Source organism: Scyliorhinus torazame, chromosome 25, assembly GCF_047496885.1.
Source record: "Scyliorhinus torazame isolate Kashiwa2021f chromosome 25, sScyTor2.1, whole genome shotgun sequence".
Taxonomy (NCBI): domain Eukaryota; kingdom Metazoa; phylum Chordata; class Chondrichthyes; order Carcharhiniformes; family Scyliorhinidae; genus Scyliorhinus; species Scyliorhinus torazame.
Window position 1 is genome coordinate 8242293 of NC_092731.1, and position 19351 is coordinate 8261643.

A 19351-nucleotide genomic window follows, 5' to 3' on the forward strand; every position below is an offset into this window, starting at 1 on the left:
CTCGAGGCTGACTTCGGGTCAAACGGAACGAGTTTCATTGTTTTGCTTTTGAAATAGGAAATCGAAGAAGATCGAAGGAAGGCGGAAGAGGACGGAATCTCTGTGACCAATCGGAAGCCCAGACATGAAGCTGAACACGATCGCAAATGGAGCGAGAAGGACATCCTGACGGTCACTGTTGATCTGAGTAAATCCCCATCGGTGAGGAAAGTCCTCAAAAGGATTGGCAGTGCCTTGGCTGTCTATCCAATCCGAAAGACCCCGGAGCCTTCCGACGGTGCGGCGCTCCCTCAGCACTGCCCCCCCCCCCCCCCCCCCCCTCCCTGACGGTGCGGCGTTCCCTCATATATACATAAATGATCTGGGCGAAGGTATAGGTGGTCTGATTAGCAAGTTTGCAGATGATTCTAAGATTGGTGGAGTTGCAGATAGTGAGGAGGACTGTCAGAGAATACAGCAAAATATAGATAGATTGGAGAGTTGGGCAGAGAAATGGCAGATGTTCAATCCAGGCAAATGCGAGGTGATGCATTTTGGAAGATCCAATTCAAGAGCGGGCTATACGGTCAATGGAAGAGTCCTGGGGAAAATTGATGCACAGAGAGATCTGGGAGTTCAGGTCCATTGTACCCTGAAGTTGGCAACGCAGGTCGATAGAGTGGTCAAGAAGGCATACAGCATGCTTGCCTTCATCGGGCGGGGTATTGAGTACAAGAGTCGGCAGGTCATGTTACAGATGTATAGGACTTTAGTTTGGCCACATTTGGAATACTGCGTGCAGTTCTGGTCGCCACATTACCAGAAGGATGTGGATGCTTTAGAGGGGGTGCAGAGGAGGTTCACCAGGATGTTGCCTGGTATGGAGGGTGCTAGCTATGAAGAAAGGTTGAGTAGATTAGGATTGTTTTCGTTGGAAAGACGGAGGTTGAGGGGGAACCTGATTGAGGTCTACAAAATTATGAGAGGTATGGACAGGGTGGATAGCAACAAGCTTTTTCCAAGACTGGGGGTGTCAATTACAAGGGGTCACGATTTCAAGGTGAGAGGGGGAAAGTTTTTTACGCAGAGGGTGGTGGGTACCTGGAACGCTTTGCCAGCAGAGGTGATAGAGGCGGGCACGAAAGCATCATTTAAGATGCATCTAGACAGATATATGAACGGGCAGGGAACAGAGGGAAGTAGATCTTTGGAAAATAGGCGACAGGTTTAGATAAAGGATCTGGATCGGCGCAGGCTGGGAGGGCTGAAGGGCCTGTTCCTGTGCTGTAATTTTCTTTGTTCTCATCCCCCCCCCCCCCCCCCCCAACGGTGCGGCGCTCCCTCAGTGCTGGCCCCTTCCAGCCGTCCAATGGCCCCGCCCTCCCTCGGCCCCTCGGCCCCGCCCTCCCTCGGCCCCACGCTCCCTTGCCATTGCGCAGGTCAGCATAGAATTTGGGCTCCGAGCTCTCAACAGCTGCTGAGTTGGAAAGATGGATCCAATTACGAGTTGTGTTTCTGAACAAAGATTATTCGCTGGGGAGTTGTGACGGAGTTGTGACGGAGTTGTGTCTTGCTGTGAACTGTTCTTTTACCCTTCTCACCAATAGGAGAAGCGAATGGTGAACGACAGAAAGCCGGTAAATTCGCACCGTGGCAACCAGGAGTCTCCCGGGAGACGGCCGTGGGCATGCGGCCCCAATTCCCCGGACCCCAGGCAGGCAGCGGACAGGGGCAGCCATCACCGTTCCCCTGGCAACAGGCCCGACAGGGTGATGTGGGCGGATCACCCCGACAGGGGCCCCCGAGGCCTCAGTGGGCACGAGAGCCCGGGTGGAGAGAAACCGAACCGAGGGGGTCACACCAGGAGAGGCCGAGGAGGAGGAGGTGGCGATGGAGGAGGCGGTGGAACTGGCAGTGTTTCACCACAGGATCGCAGAGTGAAGGTTAGTCCGACTGGGAAGTGGCTTCATTGCGAGGGACACACTAACGGATCATTTCAAATTCACACATGGCCAGGCCATTCGGCCCTTCTGCCTCATGCTGATGCTTATTAACAACACAATTTTTCTCCCCCCCCGGGTTGCTGCTGCTGCTGACCGACCTTCCTCTAACGCTCCGCGAGGTAGTCTAGGAACAGTTGCCACCGCCTGTAGAACCCCTGCGCAGACCCTCTCAAGGCAAACTTAATCCTCTCCAACTTTATGAACCCAGCCATGTCATTTATCCAGGCCTCCAGGCTAGGGGGCTTCGCCTCCCTCCACAATAGCAAGATCCATTGCCGGGCTACTAGGGACGCAAAGGCCAGAATGCCGGCCTCTTTCGCCTCCTGCACTCCCGACTCATCCACTACTCCAAATATTGCTAGCCCCCAGCTTGGCTTGACCCGGACTTTCACCACCTGAGATATTGCTCCCGCCACTCCTCTCCAGAACCCCTCCAGTGCCGGGCATGACCAAAACATATGGATATGATTCGCCGGGCTCCCTGAACATCTTCCACATCTGTCCTCTACCCCAAAGAACCTACTCAACCACGCCCCCGTCAAGTGCGCTCTGTGAACCACCTTAAATTGTATCAGGCTGAGCCTGGCACACGAGGAGGAGGAATTAACCCTACCTAGGGCATCAGCCCACAGACCTTCCTCGATCTCCTCCCCCAGCTCCTCCTCCCATTTACTCTTCAACTCTTCTACTAGCGCTTCCCCCTCTTCTTTCATCTCCTGGTGTATTGCCGACACCTTGCCCTCCCCGACCCATACACCCGAGATCACCCTGTCTTGAATTTCTTGTGCCGGGAGCAACAGGAATTCCCTCACCTGTCACCTCACAAAAACCCTCACCTGCATATATCTGAATGTATTTCCCGGGGGTATCTCAAAATTCTCCTCCAGTGCCCCTAGGCTCGCAAATGTCCCGTCAATGAACAAGTCCCCCATTCTTCTAATCCCCGCCCGATGCCAGCTCTGGAACCCCCCGTCCATCTTCCCCGGGACAAACCGGTGGTTACCACTGATCGGGGACCACACCGAGGCTCCCACTGCACCCCTGTGCCATCTCCACTGGCCCCAGATCCTTAACGTTGCCGCCACCACCGGGCTCGTGTATACTTTGACGGCGAGAACGGCAGCGGTGCCGTCACCAACGCCCCCAGGTTCGTTCCTTTACAGGACGCCATCTCCATCCTCTTCCATGCCGCCCCCTCTCCCTCCATCACCCACTTGCGGATCATCGCCACATTTGCTGCCCAGTAGTAGCTCCCTAGGTTTGGCAGCGCCAACCCTCCTCGGTCCTACTGCGTTCCAGGAACCCTCTCCTTACCCTCGGGGTCTTATTCGCCCACACAAACCCCATAATACTCCTACCTACTCTTTTAAAAAAGCCCTTGGTGATCACGATGGGAAGGCACTGAAACACAAACAGAAACCTCGGAAGGACCACCATTTTGACCGACTGCACTCTACCCGCCAGCGAGAGCGGTAACATGTCCCATCTTTTGAAGTCCTCCTCCATTTGATCCACCAACCTCGTCAGATTCAGTTTATGTAGGGCCCCCCAACTCCTGGCCATCTGGATCCCCAGATACCGAAAACTCCCCGCCGCCCTCCACAGCGGTAGGTCCCCTATCCCTCTTTCTTGGTCCCCCGCCTGTAATACAAAGAGCTCACTCTTCCCTACATTGAGCTTATAGCCTGAAAACTCCCCAAACTCCTTCAGAGTCTGCATGACCTCCACCATCCCCTCCATTGGATCCGCCACGTACAGCAACAGGTCATCCGCATATAGCGACACCCGATGCTCTTCTCCCCCTCGGACCACCCCCCTCCATTTATTATACTCCCTCAATGTCATGGCCAAGGGTTCGATCGCCAATGCAAACAACAAGGGGGACAGTGGGCACCCCTGCCTCGTTTCTCGGTACAGCCGAAAGTACTTCGACCTCCACCGGTTCGTCACTACACTCGCCACCGGGGCGCTGTAAAGGAGCTTATCCCAATTGATAAACCCTCCCCCGAACCCAAACCTGCGCAATACCTCCCAGAGGTACTCCCACTCTACTCGGTCAAAGGCCTTTTCCGCGTCCATAGCTGCCACTATCTCCGCCTCTCCCTCCTCCGATGGCATCATTATCACGTTTAAGAGCCGCCGCACATTAGTGTTTAATTGCCTGCCCTTTACGAATCCCGTCTGGTCCTCGTGGATCACCCCCGGGCCACAGTCCTCGATCCTCGTGGCCAGCACCTTTGCCAACAACTTAGCGTCCACATTGAGGAGCGAGATCGGCCTGTACGATCCACATTGCAGTGGGTCCTTGTCCCGCTTTAGGATCAAAGAAATTGTCGCTTCCAACATTGTCGGGGGCAGGGTCCCCTCCTCTCTTGCCTCGTTAAAGGCCCTCACTAGTAGCGAGGCCAACAGGTCTGCGTACTTTCTGTAGAACTCCACCGGGAACCCGTCCGGTCCCGGGGCCTTCCCCACCTGCATACTCTCCAAACCCTTGCTCAGCTCCTCCAACCCAAATGGTGCCCCCAAGCCAGCCACCTCTTGCTCTTCCACCCTCGGGAATCTCAGTTGGTCTAGGAATCGTCTCATCCCCTCTTCCCCCGCTGGGGGCTGGGATCTGTACAGCTCTTCATAGAAGGCCTTGAATACCTCTTATTTTCGTCGCACTCCGAACCGTGGCTCCCCTTCCATCTTTGACTCCCCCTATTTCCCTTGCTGCCGTCCTCTTACGGAGCTGGTGTACCAGCATCCGACTAGCCTTTTCCCCATACTCGTAGGTCGCCCCCTGCGCCTTCCTCCACTGTGCCTCTGCCTTCCCTGTGGTCAACAGGTCAAACTCCGTCTGGAGCCGTCGTCTTTCCCCAAGTAATCTTTCCTCCGGGGCCTCTGCGTATCTCCTGTCCACTCGCAACATCTCCCCCACTAACCTCTCCCTTTCCATGCCCTCTGTCTTCTCCCTATGAGCCCTGATGGAGATTAGCTCTCCCCTGATCACCGCCTTCAACGCCTCCCATACCACCCCCACTCGCACCTCCCCGTTGTCGTTGGCCTCCAAGTACCTTTCGATACACCCCCTCACCTTCCCACACCACCTCATCTGCCAGCAGTCCCACATCCAGCCGCCACAGCGGGCGTTGGTCCCTCTCCTCTCCCAGCCCCATTTCCACCCAGTGCGGTGCATGGTCCGAAACGGCTATGGCCGAATACTCCGTCCCCTCCACCCTCAGGATGAGCGCCCTGCCCAGCACAAAGAAGTCTATCCGGGTGTATGCCTTGTGCACGTGGGAGAAGAAAGAAAATTCCCTGGCCTGCGGTCTTGCAAACCGCCATGGGTCCACTCCCCCCATCTGATCCATAAACCCCCTGAGCACCTTGGCTGCTGCCGGCCTCTTTCCAGTCCTTGATTTGGAGCGGTCCAGTGCTGGGTCCAGCACTGTATTGAAGTCCCCTCCCATTATCAGGCCTCCTACCTCCAGGTCCGGAATGCGCTCCAACATGCGCTTCATGAATCCAGCATCATCCCAGTTCGGGGCGACCACCTCTTCCGTGTCCCATTCCCTTTCGGCCAGTGCAGCAGCAACCCCCCCCCCACCCCTGCTAGACCCCTGTCTAGCTTTTTTGACCCCCTTTATCACCCCCGTAAGTCAGCTGACACCTGCTGACCCCGGCTTCCCCTGCCGTCCCTTTGACCACCCCCCCCCCCCCCCGTGTGGGAGTCTCCCAATCAATATGCGTTCCTTCGTTCCCCTTCCCGCCTTTCTTCCCGCGCGCGGGAAAAACCCCGCGCTTTCCAAGGCCTGCCCCGCCCCCTCTGGCGCAGCTCCTGTCGCGGCCTTGTCTCTCTCCCCCAGCCCATGTAACATTTCCTGCGCGTGATTGACCCCCTATATACCACAACCATCACGCGTCAACCCTCAAACATCCCCCCCACCCTCACAAACCCTCCGTTAGAGTCCAACTTTTCAGTTTGTACCCGCACAAGACGCCGTCTCCAGCCTCTTCCATGCAGCCCCCTCCCCCTCCATCACCCACTTGCGCACCATCGCCGCATTGGCGGCCCAGTAGTACCCACAGAGGTTGGACAGTGCCAGCACCCCCCCCCAATCCCTACTCCGCTCCAGGAACACCCTTCTCACCCTCGGAGTCCCTCGCGCCCACACAAACCCTGTTATACTCCTGTTAACCCGCCCAAAGAAGGCCTTCGGGATAAACACGGAGGCACTGGAACAGGAACAAAAACCTTGGGAGCACCGCCATCTTAACTGACTGCACCCTACCCGCCAGGGACAGCGGCAACGCGTCCCACCTCTTAAACTCCTCCTCCATTTGCTCCACCAGCCTTGTGAAATTAAGTCTATGCAGGGCCCCCCAGCTCCTGGCCACCTGGACCCCCAAATACCTGAAGCTCCTCTCTGCCCTTTTTAGTGGGAGCTCGTTAATCCCCCTCTCCTGGCCCCCTGGGTGAACCATGAACAACTCGCTCTTCCCCATGTTGAGCTTGTACCCTGAGAAATCCCCGAACTCCCTGAGGATCCTCATTACCTCCGGCATTCCTCCCACCGGGTCCGCCACATACAGCAGCAGGTCGTCCGCATAAAGCGACACCCTGTGCTCCTCCCCACCACGCACCAACCCCCTCCAGTTCCTTGATTCCCTCAGTGCCATAGCCAGGGGTTCAATCGCCAGTGTGAAGAGCAGGGGGGACAGGGGACACCCCTGCCTCGTCCTTCGATTGAACCGAAAGTACTCGGACCTCCTCTTATTCGTGGCCACACTCGCCATCGGGACCTCGTACAACAGCCTAACCCACCTGACAAACCCCTCCCCAAACCCGAACCTCTTTCAGCACCTTCCACAGGTACCCCCACTCTACCCTATCGAAGGCCTTCTCAGCGTCCATCGCCACCACTATCTCTGCCTCCCACTCCCTCGCCAGCATCATGATAACGTTCAGGAGCCTCCGCACATTCGTGTTCGACTGCATCCCCTTCACAAACCCCGTCTGGTCTTCGTGGATCACCTGCGGCACACAATCCTCAATCCTCGTGGCTAAGACCTTCTCCAGCACCTTGGCATCTACATTTAACAACAAAATCGGCCTGTAAGACCCACACTGCAGGGGATCCTTGTCCCGCTTCAGGATCAAGGAGATCAGTGCCCGGGACATCGTCGGGGGTAAAGCCCCCCCCTCCCTTGCCTCATTGAAGGTCCTAACTAGCAACAGGCCCAACAGGTCCACATGTTTCTTGTAGAATTCATCCGAGAAACCGTCCGGCCCCGGTGCCTTCACCGCCTGCATGCTCCCTATCCCTTTGGCCAGCTCCTCCAGCCCAATCGGGGCCCCTAATCCCGCCACCAGTCCCTCCTCCACCTTCGGAAACCTCACTTGTTCCAGAAAGCGTCCCATCCCTCCCTCCTCCCATGGGGGCTCGGACCAATACAGTTCCTCATAAAAGTCCCTGAAGACCCCATTGATGTCAACCCCACTCCGCACCACACTCCCTCCCTTATCCTTAACTCCCCCGATCTCCCTAGCTGCGTCCCGCTTCCGAAGCTGATGCGCCAGCATTCGGCTTGCCTTTTCCCCATACTCGTAAATCGCCCCTCGGGGCCTTCCTCCACTGCACCTCCACCTTCCTGGTGGTCACCAGGTCGAATTCGGCCTAGAGGCTACGTCTCTTCCTCAACAGTCCCTCCTCCACCTCCGCATACCTCCTGTCTACCTTCACCAGCCTCTCCCTCTGCTCTCTCCTCTCCTTGTGGGCCCTAATGGAGATCAGCTCTCCCCTAACCACCGCCTTCAGCGCCTCCCATACCATCCCCACCCGGACCTCCCCGTTATCGTTGGCCTCCAGGTATCTCTCTATGCTTCCGCGGACCCGCTCACTCACCACCTCGTCCGCCAACAGCCCCACCTCCAAGCGCCACAACGGGCGCTGGTCCCTCTCCTCCCCCAGCTCTAGGTCTACCCAATGCGGGGCGGGATCCGAAATGGCTATTGCCGAGTACTCGGTATCCTCTACTCACGCTTTCAGCGCCCTGCTCATAATAAAAAAGTCGATCCGGGAATAAGCCTTATGAACATGTGAGAAGAATGAAAATTCCCTAACCCCCGGCCTTGCAAATCTCCAAGGGTCCACCCCTTCCGTCCACCCCTTCCATCTGGTCCATAAACCCCCTAATGCTCGACGCCTCGAACGAGACCCTCTTTCCCACCAAGATTGCCACCCCCCGATTTTTGGCATCCAAGCCTGAGTGAAACACCTGACCTACTCACCCCTTCCTCAATCTTACCTGGTCTGCCACCTTCAGGTGTGTCTCCTGGAGCATGACCACATCCGCCTTCAGCCCCTTCAGGTGCGCGAACACCCGGGCCCGCTTGACCGGCCGGTTCAGTCCCCTTACATTCCAGGTTATCAGCCGGATCAGGGGGCTACCCGCCCCCCTCCCCCGCCGACTAGCCATGACCCCTCCCCGGCCAGCCACGCGCCCGCACCCCACGCCCGGCCCGTTCCCCACGGCGGCATACCCCCGTCCCAACCCCCTCTACTCGCTCCAGCTCCCCCTTGACCATAGCAGCAGCAACCCGGTTCTCCACCCCCCCCCCCCCCCAAAAAAAGCAGCCCTCCTAGCTGCTTTACTCTTTCCCCCCCCCCCCCCCAATTGCACTCTCGCAAGTCAGCTGACTCCTGCTGACCCCGGCTACTCCCGCCTCTCCTTCGACTCCTCCCATTGTGGGACATGCCCTCCTCCTCCTCCTCCATTACCCATCCACAGGCTCTCTGCCTCCCCCTTCCCTCCCAAGCGGGGGAAACAACCCTCGCTTCCCCGCCCCGGCCCCTCCAGCCTTCAGCGTGGGAAAAAGCCCGCGCTTTCCACCTGCCCAGCCCCGCCACCTCTGTCGCCGCTCCTTTTACAGGCCCAGTCCCCTCACCCCAGGCTCAGGCCTCCCCCTCCCCCGCGGGCCCCATTCCCCCCCCCCCCCACTGGCCATCCACCCCTACTCCATTTACTTACCCCCCCCCTCCAAGAGCCCACCCGACAGACCCAACCAAAACAGTGCCCAACCCACCCTCATCGAACCAAACAGAAATAAGAGCGAAGAACCCCCCCTTCAAAGTGTAACACCCCAACAGCAATCCCTGACCCCCCCCCCCATCCCGACCCTCAGTTTGTGTCCAGTTTCGCGGCCTGAACAAAGGCCACGCCTCCTCCGGAGACTCAAAATAATGGTGCCGGTCCTTGTAGGTAACCCACAGTCGCGCCGGCTGCAACATGCCAAACTTCACCCCCTTCCTGTGCAGCACCGCCTTCGCTCGATTGTACCCGGCCCTCCTCTTCACCACCTCCGCACTCCAGTCCTGATACATCCGAACCTCCGCGTTCTCCCACCTGCTGCTCCTCTCCTTGGCCCACCTGAGCGCACACTCCCGATTGACGAACCGATAGAACCTCACCAGCACCGCCCGCGGAGGCTCGTTAGCCTTGGGCCTCCTCGCCAGCACTCTATGGGCCCCTTCCAGCTCCAGGGGCCCCTGGAAAGACCCCGCTCCCATCAGCGAGTTCAACATGGTGACCACATAGGCCCCCACGTCTGGCCCCTCCGGGAGGCCCAGAATCCGCAGATTCTTCCGCCTCGACCGATTCTCCATCTCCTCGAACCGCTCCTGCCATTTCTTGTGGAGCACCTCATGCGCCTCCATCTTTACCGCTAGGCCCAAGATCTCGTCCTCGTTGTCGGAGACCTTTTGTCGGACCTCGTGGATTGCCAACCCCTGGGCCGACTGTGTCTCCAGCTGCTTGTCGATAGAAGCCTTCATCGGCTCTAGCAGGTCCGCTTTAATCTCCCTGAAGCAGCGCTGGATAACCTCCTGCTGCTCCTGCGCCCACTGCATCCACGCTGCCTGGTCCCCGCCCGCCGCCATCTTGCTCTTCTTCCCTCATACCTTCTTTGGGTTCACCACCACCTTTTTAGCCGCCCCGCTCCTGGTCCAAGCCATACACTTGTCGGGGGAATATTGCAATCTCCTTCCCACTGGGAAACGTCGAAAAAATGCCGTTGGGGGCTCTGAAAAGAGCCCAAAAGTCCGTTTTTAGCGGGAGCCGCCGAATGTGCAACTTAGCTTCGCATAGCCGCAACCGGAAGTCGGGGGCCGAAAATCTGATGAGAGGGGGTTGCGGGAATGAAAAGGGTCAAACATTTCACAAAAGCTTTGTGAATCGTAGAATCCGGCAGCAGAGAGTGAGGTCTTTCAGCCCATTGTGCTTCCTGCTAGCTCTTTTGAAAGATCTATCCAATTAGACCTGCACCACCACAAACCCACCGCAAAGACCTGTAATTTTTCTCTTTTCAGTATTTTTAACAGTTCCCCTTTTTGAAAGTTGCTGCGGAGTCTGCAACCACCCAGACCCTCGGGCAGTGCGTTCCAGATCGTTTTAACTTGCTGTGTTTTTGTTTTTTTTTGTTGCCAATTACCTTTAAATCAGTCCCCTGGTTACTGGGAACATAGATGTACAATTGTGCCATTTGCACCTTAACGACATTCATCACCGATTGGGCAACTTGTCACAATAAAACGTTCTGGTTTAAAATATTTATTTTTTTTAAAAATTATTTAGAGTACCCAATTCCTTTTTTTTCCCAATTAAGGGACAATTTAGTGTGGCCAATCCACCTGCCTGCACATCTTTGGGTTGTGGGGGCGAAACCCACGCAAACACGGGGAGAATGTGCAAACTCCACACGGACAGTAACCCGGGGCTGGGATCAAACCCGGGTCCTCGGCGCCGTGAGGCAGCAGTGCTAACCAGTGGGTTTTTAAGTGCCAATCTGTGCAACAGCTGCTGTGCCCTCGTGTCTGCGACACCGTACATGTGCGTGCGTGCGTGCGTGCGTGCGTGCGTGCGTGTCGTGGATCTGCCCAGCTTCACAGTTTCTGCTTTGCCATTCTTTCAGCGGAGATTTGACCAAAAGTCGCACCTGACCTGTCTGAACATTACCGGTTGAAAAGGAAGCCGCGAATTCTCTGGTGATTAATTTGCTGCTTTTTGCAGCGAGCTGGGAGTTCTCCCGAGGCTTGGGACGCTGGGGGGGGGGGGGGAAATAAATTTAAAACTAATGGACTGAATGTGTGTCTTTATTGATTGGACCTAGGAGAGCGCTCAATGACGTAACTGTTGGAACCAGAAAACACGCTCTCATTCATTTCGGAACCCTTGAAAACTGGTGTGAATTGAAATTGCATGGTGATGACGCTAAATGGGGCCAGGGGTTGATATTTGTGGCTTTCGGGGAGCTCTACGATGGTCTCTGGTATTGGGTGGGGGGGGGTGGAGAATCAGCCCGGGTTCCTGCTCCTGATTGCCGTTCATCGGGGTCGGGGGCGACTAGGTTAATCGTGGCCCCTTCCACAAGAGAGGCCAAGGGTGCGGTATCTGCCCTCTGGGTGTAGTTATTTCCACCGAGGTTGGGAGGGTTGATAGGTGGGGGGGGGGGGGGGGGGGGGGGGGGGGGGGGGAACGGGGGAACGGACAAGATTTCAATTGGATTATTTCTTTACTGTTACAGGAATGGGAAGAAAAGCGACGGCAGAACATTGAGCAAATGAATGAAGAAATGGAGAAGATTGCCGAATACGAGAGGAACCAGATGGTGAGGCTGATTTAACCAGAGCAGGTTTAGCTCTGGAGCTTCCATTTCCTGAACATAGAATCCCTATGGTGCAAAAGGAGGCCATTTGGCCCATCGAGGTGGCACTGTCCCTCTGAAAGAGCACCCCACATTCCCCTGTCCCATCCCCGTAACCCCATCTCGCCCTTGGACACCAAGTGACAATTGATTATGGCCAATCCACCTAACCTGCACATCCTTGGACTGTGGGAGGAAACTGGAGCATCCGGAGGAAACCCACGCAGACACTGGGAGAACGTGCATACTCCGCACAGTCACCCGAGGCCGGAATGGAACCCGGGTCCCTGGCGCTGTGAGGCAGCAGTGCTAACAACAGGAGCATAAAGTAGGCCATTCGGTCCCTCGGCCTCCTCCCTTTAACTAGATCATGGCTGACCTCTCACTGCAATACCATCTTCCTCCCATTGTCCCGCGCCTCCCGAAATCATTGGCATCTAGAAATTGTGGGCAAGTTCACGGGTCTGAATTCTGGATGAAGTCGAGGAGCCCGTGCGACCCCTTTTTTTTTAAAGCTGGTTTTCTGCAACTCACTTTTTAAAAGATGCTCTACTTTCTCAGGAAGTGGTGAGACCGGGGGGGCAGGCTAGGTCGCAACTTCGGAATAGAATTTTCATAGAGAATGAAGGGGAGTCCAAAAGGATTAGTTAAAATCCATCAGAAGAATTGCCAGAGAATAAATGAATGGAAGGAGTCCATTTGGCCCATTGTTTTACACCTGTGATTCATAGTCCGTGTATTTTAATTAGCTGCTCTGGCTCTGGTTATATGTACAGAGCCACACAAACCAAAGAGGCCCTGACTCTGTGATTAGTTTGAACCGGGGCAATTCGCAAAGTTGCACTGTTTCCTATGGTGGCTTGGTCAGTGGGAAATCAGCCAGGTTTCCTGTCTGCTGGAAACCAGCAGGAACAGACAATTTCTTTGCAGTTTTCCCATTGAACATGAATATGTTATCAACACTAATTTTATTATATTGTAGACTGAGGTTGGAATCAAGTCTTTTGCAACCCTTTCCGAGACTTCCGTGAGGGCAGCATGGCAGCACAGTGGTTAGCACTGTCGCTTCACAGCTGCAGGGTCCCAGGTTCGATTCCCGGCTTGGGTCACTGTCTGTGCGGAGTCTGCACGTCCTCCCTGTGTGTGCGTGGGTTTCCTCCGGGTGCTCCGGTTTCCTCCCACAGTCCAAAGATGTGCAGGTTAGGTGGATTGGCCGCGCTAAATTGCCCTTAGTGTCCAAAGGGGTTGGGTGGGGTTGCTGGGTTACAGGTATGGGGCGGAGTTCTGGGCTTAAAATTGGGGGTGCTCTTTCCAAGGGCCGGTGCAGGCTCGATGGGCTGAATGGCCTTCTGCACTGTAAATTCTATGTAATAAACCCGCTCCACAGTGCCACTTAATGGTTAGAGCCTGCGACTACAGCATGACAGTTGACATAGCAAAAGTCAATGCGAAACACCGACAGAATAAATATTGTGGATAGGACATTCTTGCACATTGCAAGATATTTGGTAAGATATGGATGCAGGAAAGATTGGGTTGGGCACAGTGGTTAGCACTGCTGCCTCACGGCGCTGAAGACCTGGGTTCGAATCCCGCCCCTGGGTCACTGTCCATGTGGAGTTTGCACATTCTCCCGTGTCTGCATGGGTTTCATTCCCACAACCCAAGAGACGTGCAGGGTAGGTGGATTGGCCGCGCTAAATTGCCCCTTAATTGGGGGGAGGGGGGAAAGAATTGGCCACTTTAAATTTATTCAAAAAAGATTGGGTTGGACTGTGATGCTTCGAGTGGCTGCTGACGTTCACCATCTAGACGCTGATATCTGGCCGAATCGGGTTAGCAGGATCATAGATTATCATAGAATTTACTGTGCAGAAGGAGGCCATTCAGCCCATCGAGTCTGCACCGGCTCTTGGAAAGAGCACCCTACCCAAGGTCAACACCGCCACCCTAGCCCCATAACCCAACCCAACACTAAGGGCAATTTTGGACACTAAGGGCAATTTATCGTGGCCAATCCACCTAACCCGCACATCTTTGGACTGTGGGAGGAAACCGGAGCACCCGGAGGAAACCCACGCAGACACAGGGAGGACGTGCAGACTCCGCACAGACAGTGACCCAAGCCAGAATCGAACCTGGGACCCTGGAGCTGTGAAGCAATTGTGCTATCCACAATGCTACCGTGCTGCCCCATGGGATGTGAGAGTGTCCTCGGTGACGAACCTCATCAAGAGCTTTTGTAAAAAATTTAATGCACCCAATTATTTTTTCCCAATTGAGGGGCAATTTAGCGTGGCCAAGCCACCTACCCTGCACATCTTTGGGTTGTGGGGGTGAGACCCACGCAGACACGGGGAGAATGTGCAGACTCCACGCGGACAGTGACCCTGGACTGGGACCGAACCTGGGACCTTGGCGCTGTGAAGCAGCGGTGCTAACCACTGCGCCACAGTGCAGCCTAAGGCAAAGGGAATCACAATCATTTGTGTAGTCAGTGGAGCTGAGTAAATATTTAGAATCGTGAGCAGGATTCGAACCTGTGCAAGGAAACCCCATTGGATTTAGAGTCCAATGCCTTAACCACTCGGCCATCGCAGCCTCCCCATCGAGAGTGAGGAGAATAGCATCGGGGAAGAGGGAGAGCTTTAATGCAATTATGTTGTTGAAAACACAATTGTAGCAAGATCCTTTTTGTGATGGCTGAAAAAATAATTTAATCTGATTTTTTGGAAGAAATTATTCATCGTTCTTCAATATGGGCCGTTATTTTAGCCTAATTCTAAATCGTTGAGAATATGGCCAGCTAAGACACACGCAGCCTCTCCCATCCCACCTACCACATAATCAGCCTGACCGTCAGCAGAGAAAAGGTGTTTAAATGGAGTTAAGGTGCGTGCGTGCGTGTGTGGACGGACGGACACCGGTCAGCCATGGTGTAACTGGTCAAACGGATTCAAGAGGCTGAATAACATGCCCTGGTTAAAGTAGCCTTCGTGGGTATCTGGGTTTAGGCTCCTGCAGTGCTGGTACAGGAACTAGTAAATCTGTATTTCAGCAGAGGATGACACTTGGAGAAGGTTTGAGACAACTTGATTCGAAGAATGGGGGCAAAATTGAGACGCGGCTGTGGGGCGGGGGCGCAGAACATCTCCTGTTGTCAATACACCTGTTGTCCTAGTTTACTGCCTTTTGCTTCCTGTATGTCAGTGAAATATCTCCCGGGAGAATGTCTTGTCTCTTTATCAACAAACATACAGCTGTGTTTAATGAGCCCTATTCCATATGGATGAGCTCTTTGGCTAATATCCCCAGTTGAATGGCAGGATTGGGACTGAGAGTGTGTGTGTGTGTGTGCAATATTTCTGTCAAGAGAATGAAAGCACCATTTAGATTTCATTGCCTCCTATTTTGGTTTGAAGTCAAGTAAATTCCGAGCTTCCTAGCTTAATGTACTGAGTTCCTGCTGACCCGTCGTTAAGCGATTCCCAGGATTGCCTCCTCCCAGTGTATTTTGGCTTAGTATGTTCTCAATGATTTGGATTAATTCTGGTGCATTTTAGGATGGGAAATGTAGACTAATGTCCATTTGATCAGAAGGAACGATGGTTGGCATAATTACCCAGGAAGGTAACTCCTCAATCAGGGCATTGATTGCTAGAGAAATGACTTGGCTGCTTAAGACTGAGGTTGACGAGTATAAGGAGTTAAAGACCATCTCTCCATTCTGCAAACTAGTCTCCGAATTAGCACCATTTAAAGTTGCTCTGAGCTTGTGTTAGAGATGAGTTTCAATGAGGTTTTATACCCAGAATCTTGGATTCTTAGCACAATGCCACTTTGGCTGGTGGTGGTGGTGCTGGTGGGGGGAGAGAGCAGGGGTTGTTGGGGTGGGGGTGAAGCAGGAGGTCCCCAAATCCAAACGTGCACCAGTTGCCCATGTCTGACAAGAGAGTTTAGTTCTTGGGTCTGTTCCAAGTTGGGGAATTGAATTACAAGAGTAGCACCTTTCACAATCATTCAAATCTCTTTACAGACAATGGAGCACTTTTCAAATGTAGCCACTGTTATGCAGGTAACACAGAAGCCAATTTGCGCACAGCAAGCTCCCACAGTGATAATGATCAGATCGTCTGTGTTGGAATGTTGTTTGAAGACCAAGAGCAGCAGATACCTGGGAACCCCACCACCCGGAGGTTCCCCTCCAGGTCACTCACCACCCTGACTGGGAAATATATCGGCCGTACCTTCACTGTCGCTGGGGCAACATCCTGTAACTCCCTCCCTAACAGCACGGTGGGTGTACTTGCACCAAAGGGACTGCAGCGGTTCGAGAAGGCAGCTCACCCACCACCTTGTGAAAGGTCACTAGGATGGGCAACAAATTGGGGCTGGTTTAGCACAGGGCTAAATCACTGGCTTTGAAAGCAGACCAAGGCAGGCCAGCAGCACGGTTCAATTCCCGTAACCGCTTCCCCGAACAGGTGCCGGAATGTGGCGACTAGGGGCTTTTCACAGTAACTTCATTGAAGCCTACTTGTGACAATAAGTGATTTTCATTCATTTCAAATGCTGGCCTCGCCAGTGATACCCGCATCCCATGCATGCATTAAAAAAAAAAAAAAAAAAATAATGAGCACTGGGGTAACTCCTCTGCTTGCCAGCTATGGGATACTTCATGTAAACCTTAGAGAGCAGGTTAGGGCCTCTGTTTAACACCTCACTCAACAGGCAGCGCCTCTGACCGTGCAGTACTGTGCCGTGGTGAGTAAATATGATGGTTCTGCAGGTTGACAGCAAGAAAGAGTTGGGAAGTCATCAGATTGTCCTTTCAAATAAACCCAACTGGTTCATTGTAGCCTTTCAGGAAATGGGTCGGTGTCTTCTCTTAACTAGTCTGGTGTACTGGTGACTAAAGCTGCCCATGTGGTTGACCTCTGGTGCCCTCGAGGCAATAAGGACGGTCAATATTGTAACCAGAGATGGTGAAGGAATGGAAGTATATTTCCATGTTGGGGTGGAGTGTGACGTGCAGGGGAAGCTGCCGGTGGTGATGGTCCTGTGTACCTGCTGCCCTTCTCCGTCGAGACGGTAAGGGTTGCGGGCTGCTTGTGAAAAGGCATTGGTGGGCAGCACGGCGGCACAGTGGTTAGCACTGATGCCTCACGGAGCCGAGGTCCCAGGTTCGATCCCGGCTCTGGGTCACTGTCCGTGTGGAGTTTGCACATTCTCCCCGTGTCTGCGTGGGTTTCGCCCCCACAACCCAAAGGTGTGCAGGCTAGGTGGATTGGCCACGATAAATTGCCCCTTAATTGGAAAAAAAAGAATTGGGCACTCTAAATTTATTTTTTTTAAAAAAAGAAAAGGCATTGGTGTGTTGTTGCAGTTCAACTTGTAGATGACACATTAGCAAACCAAGGCATCAAATGTGTGTTATCATTCCTTTCCCTAAGAGTGTTCCCTAAGATTGGGTCTTGACCATCTGCCTCCGAGGTAAGCCATGGGTGATGCACTAGAGTTTCTTATACCAAACTGGGCGACACGAGGTTTGACTTGGTACTTGTAAAGTTGTGTGGTGACACTATTTGTCAAATGTAACAAAATCCACCTTGTTCCCAGGATGGCTCTGGTGAGAAGAACCCCATGCGGAACTTTCTGGATGACCCCCGGCGCTTGGGGTCGCTTCCTGACGCCGACCGGAAGGATGGCAGCCGGCGGCACATCCGGAATTGGGGTGGGCCCGACTTCGACAAGGTGAAGACTGGATTGGATCGGGATAAGGACTGGCAGGTAGGGTTAATAATGCCCCTGTGCACCTCGGTCATTCCCCACATGGACAGGGTCAATCCGAAAGGCATGAAACAGGTAGCACTCCATCCCCAGTCACAATGATCCTGCCCTCTGAAAGAGAAACATAGGAACAAGACTGGGCCATTCAGCCCATCTGCTCGGCCATTCAATTAGATCATTGCTTTTTAAAATAAATTGAGTGCACAATTCTTTTTTTTTCCAATTAAGGGGCAGTTTAGCGTGGCCAATCCACCTACCCTGCACATCTTTGGGTTGTGGGGGTGAGACCCATGCAAACCGAGGGAGAATGTGCAAACTCCACACAGACAGTGACCCGGGGCCAGGCTCGAACCCGGGACCTCGGCGCCGTGAGGCAGCAGTGCTAACCACTGCGCCACAGTGCCGCCCCCAATTGGATCATTGCTGACCATCTAAATCGGCGTGATTTTTCCTTGCTATCCCCATATCATATTATAGAAACCCAGCAGTGCAGATGGAGGCATCCCCCAAGACACTGGGAGAACGTGCAAATGCCCCACAGACAGTCACCCAGGTTTGGAATTCGAACCCGGGTCCCTGGCGCTGTGAGGCAGCAGTGCTAACCCGCTGTCCCACCCCAGACTGCACCGCGTTAAACAGTTTCACCCTCCCCTGTTTAGACTCCTGTGGATAACCCAGCTCGCTCTGTTCCCACAGGGCAGGCGGTCAGGTTCCAAAGGCTCCGTTGACATGACGCTGTCGATGACTGGTCGCGAGAGGGCGGAGTACATGCGCTGGAAGAAAGAGCGGGAGCGGATTGACCAGGAGCGGCTGGCCCGGCATCGCAATGCAACCGGACAGTGGAGGCGAGAGTGGGACGCCGAGAAAACTGAATCCATGTATGTGTTTCTGGAAACCCCAGAAAATAGGATCAGGAAGAGGCCATTCGGCCCCTTGAGCATTCCGCACAATTCAGCATCATCATTGCTCAATCTCCATCTCTTTTTTTTTTTTTAAATATAAATTTAGAGTACTCAATCAATTTTTTCCAATTAAGGGGCAATTTGGCGCGGCCAATCCACCTGCCCTGCACATCTTTGGGTTGTGGGGGTGAAACCCACGCAAAGACTGGGAGAATGTGCAAACTCCACACGGACAGTGGGCCGGGATCGAACCTGGGACCTCGGCGCCCTGAGGCAGCAGTGCTAACCACTGCACCACCGTGCCGCCCTGAACCTCTTGTCTCAACGCCATACTCCCCCACTCTCCTCATACCCCTGTAGTCCTTTAGAGTCTAGAAACCATCTATTTCCTTATTAAATATATTCAGTGATTTGCCCTCCACAGTCTGCGATTCCATAGATTCACCACCCTCTGAGTGAAGAATGTTCTCCTTGTAGAACCATCGAAATGATATAGCACAGGAGGAGGCCATTCAGCCCAGCGGTTGGCAATGCTACCTCGCGGCGCCGAGGTCCCAGGTTCGATCCCGGCACACAAGGTGCCGATCCAGGTACTTTTTTAAAGAGTTTAGGGTGTCTGCCTCCACCACCAACTCGGGCAGCGAATTCCAGACTCCCACTGGTTAGGGCAGCATTATTACCCATCCCTAATCCTCCTCTAAGGTGGTGAGCTGCCTTCTTGAACCGCTGCAGTCCTTGAGGTGTAGGTACATCCACTGTGCTGTTAGGGAGGGAGTTCCAGGATTTTGACCCGGTGAAGGAACGGCCGATGTATTTCCAAGTCGTGGTGGTGAGTGACTTGGAGGGGAACCTCCCAGGTGGTGGGGTTCCCAGGTATCTGCTCCTCTTGTCTCGCTAGATGTTCATGGTTGTGGGTTTCGAAGGTGTTGTCTAAGGAGCATTGGTGAGTTACTGCAGTGCATCTTGCAGATGGAACACACGGTTGGGGTCTA

General features: G+C 54.1%; 1 protein-coding gene across 5 annotated transcripts in view; it reads left to right on the top strand.

The window, feature by feature from the left end:
- Positions 1–19351, top strand: part of LOC140402284 (coiled-coil domain-containing protein 9-like) — a 51934-nt gene that overhangs the window by 12432 nt on the left and 20151 nt on the right. For all 5 annotated transcript variants that reach the window (XM_072489937.1, XM_072489936.1, XM_072489935.1 and 2 more), the window contains exons 4-8: positions 58–201; positions 1587–1922; positions 11548–11631; positions 17287–17457; positions 18154–18335. In XM_072489937.1, coding sequence (XP_072346038.1) covers positions 58–201; positions 1587–1922; positions 11548–11631; positions 17287–17457; positions 18154–18335 — 917 coding nt within the window. The remainder of the gene's footprint in view (positions 1–57; positions 202–1586; positions 1923–11547; positions 11632–17286; positions 17458–18153; positions 18336–19351) is intronic.